The 1,989-nt window shown below is 33.9% G+C and overlaps 1 protein-coding gene across 1 annotated transcript; it reads left to right on the forward strand.

Moving 5' to 3' along the window:
- The first annotated feature begins 436 nt into the window (after positions 1-436).
- Positions 437-1,694, forward strand: LOC131807140 (uncharacterized). Its single transcript, XM_059132159.1, has 3 exons — positions 437-882; positions 955-1,214; positions 1,272-1,694. Coding segments are annotated over exons 1-3 (684 nt in total). The 5' UTR covers positions 437-881.
- The last annotated feature ends 295 nt before the right edge of the window (positions 1,695-1,989 follow it).

The raw sequence follows: 1,989 nt of genomic DNA on the forward strand, positions 1-1,989 counted from the left end.
ATATAGATGGTAGAAATCGGACTTTTCCTTCTGGTACCTCCCCCACAAAGGGTCAAACCAAAACGCTAATAAAATCCAAAATAAGCAGCCGGCTCCCTTTATATTTCACACATCCCATTATTTCTACTAACACCAGATCTGATGCGAAAATGGAAAGTATCGATCCACTCCTTCTGGTACCTCCCCCACAAATAATCAATAATAATAATAAAAAAGTTGTTCGTGATGGAATTCAAGCATGAAAGTTTGATTTCTTTATATTTGGCTGGGAAACCACAAGTGGCTATCGTTAGAGCACTCCAGCATTTAAAAGTGAATAAATCTTTTGTGTAGCCCGACGTCAAGGAAGTGAACGGAATAAAACAGCAACATCAACAGAAGTGTTTCCGAAAGTAAAGAAGCGACTTGATCAACCGCGTCGCACAGTGTCACGACCGCGGCCAAAAATGGTAAAAACCAAGTACATAAGAGCACAAATTTATTGATGAGAATTGATAGAAAACATTCCAGTTAGGAATAATATGAATTTTGGTAGTGATACGTCAAGTAGTTTTGCCTGTACGAGGGTTCAAATCTGATAGTTTTTGGCAATCGGCATTTTTCTATTTTTTTCGGAAAATTGACACTTTTTTCATATGTTCAAAAATTTGAATATTAAAAGTAACGGTTATAAAAAAAGTGTTTATTTTAGTTACTTGGGATGTCAAAAACTTGGCTTCACCTTTGTTTGGGTGTAAATAGTGATCATATGGTGTTTACAGTTACAAACACCTGTTGTACTTAGTTCATCTATTTTGTAAAGCAAATCTTGAAATTAGTGGAGTAGAAAAAAAAAGGTTAAAAAAGTTTAGTCTACATTTTTGTTGATTTTAGTTGTGAAAAGTATGTATTTTTAACCTATAAAAAAATTAGCTGCGGAAACCTGCGGTCCTAAGAGTTATTTGCTTTTTTTAGTGACCACCTCTTTAAAAAACTGTGACATATTTTTGGAATGGTTAGAAGTAAAGGATCAAAGTATGTCATATGTTCTGGCAAAACTTAAAGAATTTATTGAGGATCGAATTGGAAGGAAAATGACGGGCGAAGAACACATAAAGGTTAAAAATATTTGCTACAAATTGTCTTCTACGTGGAAAAAATACTATCGAAAGAGGGATAAAGTAGAAATGGTCTTAAAAGATTGGTTTCTTATGGATACGTTTAAATTTGATTCGGTACATTTGAAGATTATTTTTATTAAACCAATTATTTAAAAACTTTTAAATATTTAGGAACCTGATAAGTCTACATCAAGAGGTCGACCACGCATTAACTTTGAGGAAAGTTCATGTAGAACAAAAAGGCGACGTGTAGGTGAACTTGTTGCATCTACTTCGGCGGACATCATAACAACAGCTGCAAAAAGATTTTCGAATGTAAAGGAAACGGACATTATTTCAGTGGAAAAAGCATTGGCGCTCTACGTGGATATGGATTTATCAGTTAGACAGTATAACATGATGAGAAATGCTGTAAATGCTATACATAAAAATTGTTTCCCATCGTATTATGCTATAGCAGAAGCTAAGAAAAAATTGATTCCAGAAAATATAGAAGTGACGGAAACATCAATGAATGTACCTCTACAAACACTTTTGGATAATACCGCGAAGAGCATTCTAACTAAACTACAAATTTGTCCGAAAATAATATAACTTTAGAATGTAAATGGGGATTTGATGGCAGCAGTGGTCATAGCCTCTATAAACAAAAATTTCGAAACGAAGACGCAACAGATGAATTTATGTTCGTTTCTTCATTTGTGCCCTTGCGTATTTTAGATGATACAAACGAAAATGTCTTGTGGCAGAACGACAGGCACTCATCTTCAAGGCTATGTAGACCTATTAAAATACTTTTTACAAAGGAAAATTCACAGACTATAAATGAAGTCAAAGAAAACATAGAGAAAGAAATAGCAGATTTGGATGCTTGTGTATACATTGATAA

The sequence above is a fragment of the Musca domestica genome, unplaced genomic scaffold (assembly GCF_030504385.1).
Source record: "Musca domestica strain aabys unplaced genomic scaffold, Musca_domestica.polishedcontigs.V.1.1 112, whole genome shotgun sequence".
Classification (NCBI taxonomy): domain Eukaryota; kingdom Metazoa; phylum Arthropoda; class Insecta; order Diptera; family Muscidae; genus Musca; species Musca domestica.

Coding starts and splice junctions, on each gene's coding strand:
- LOC131807140 (XM_059132159.1), top strand. Junction 1,215..1,271: donor ATACGTTTAAATTTGATTCG/GTACATTTGAAG, acceptor TTAAATATTTAG/GAACCTGATAAGTCTACATC.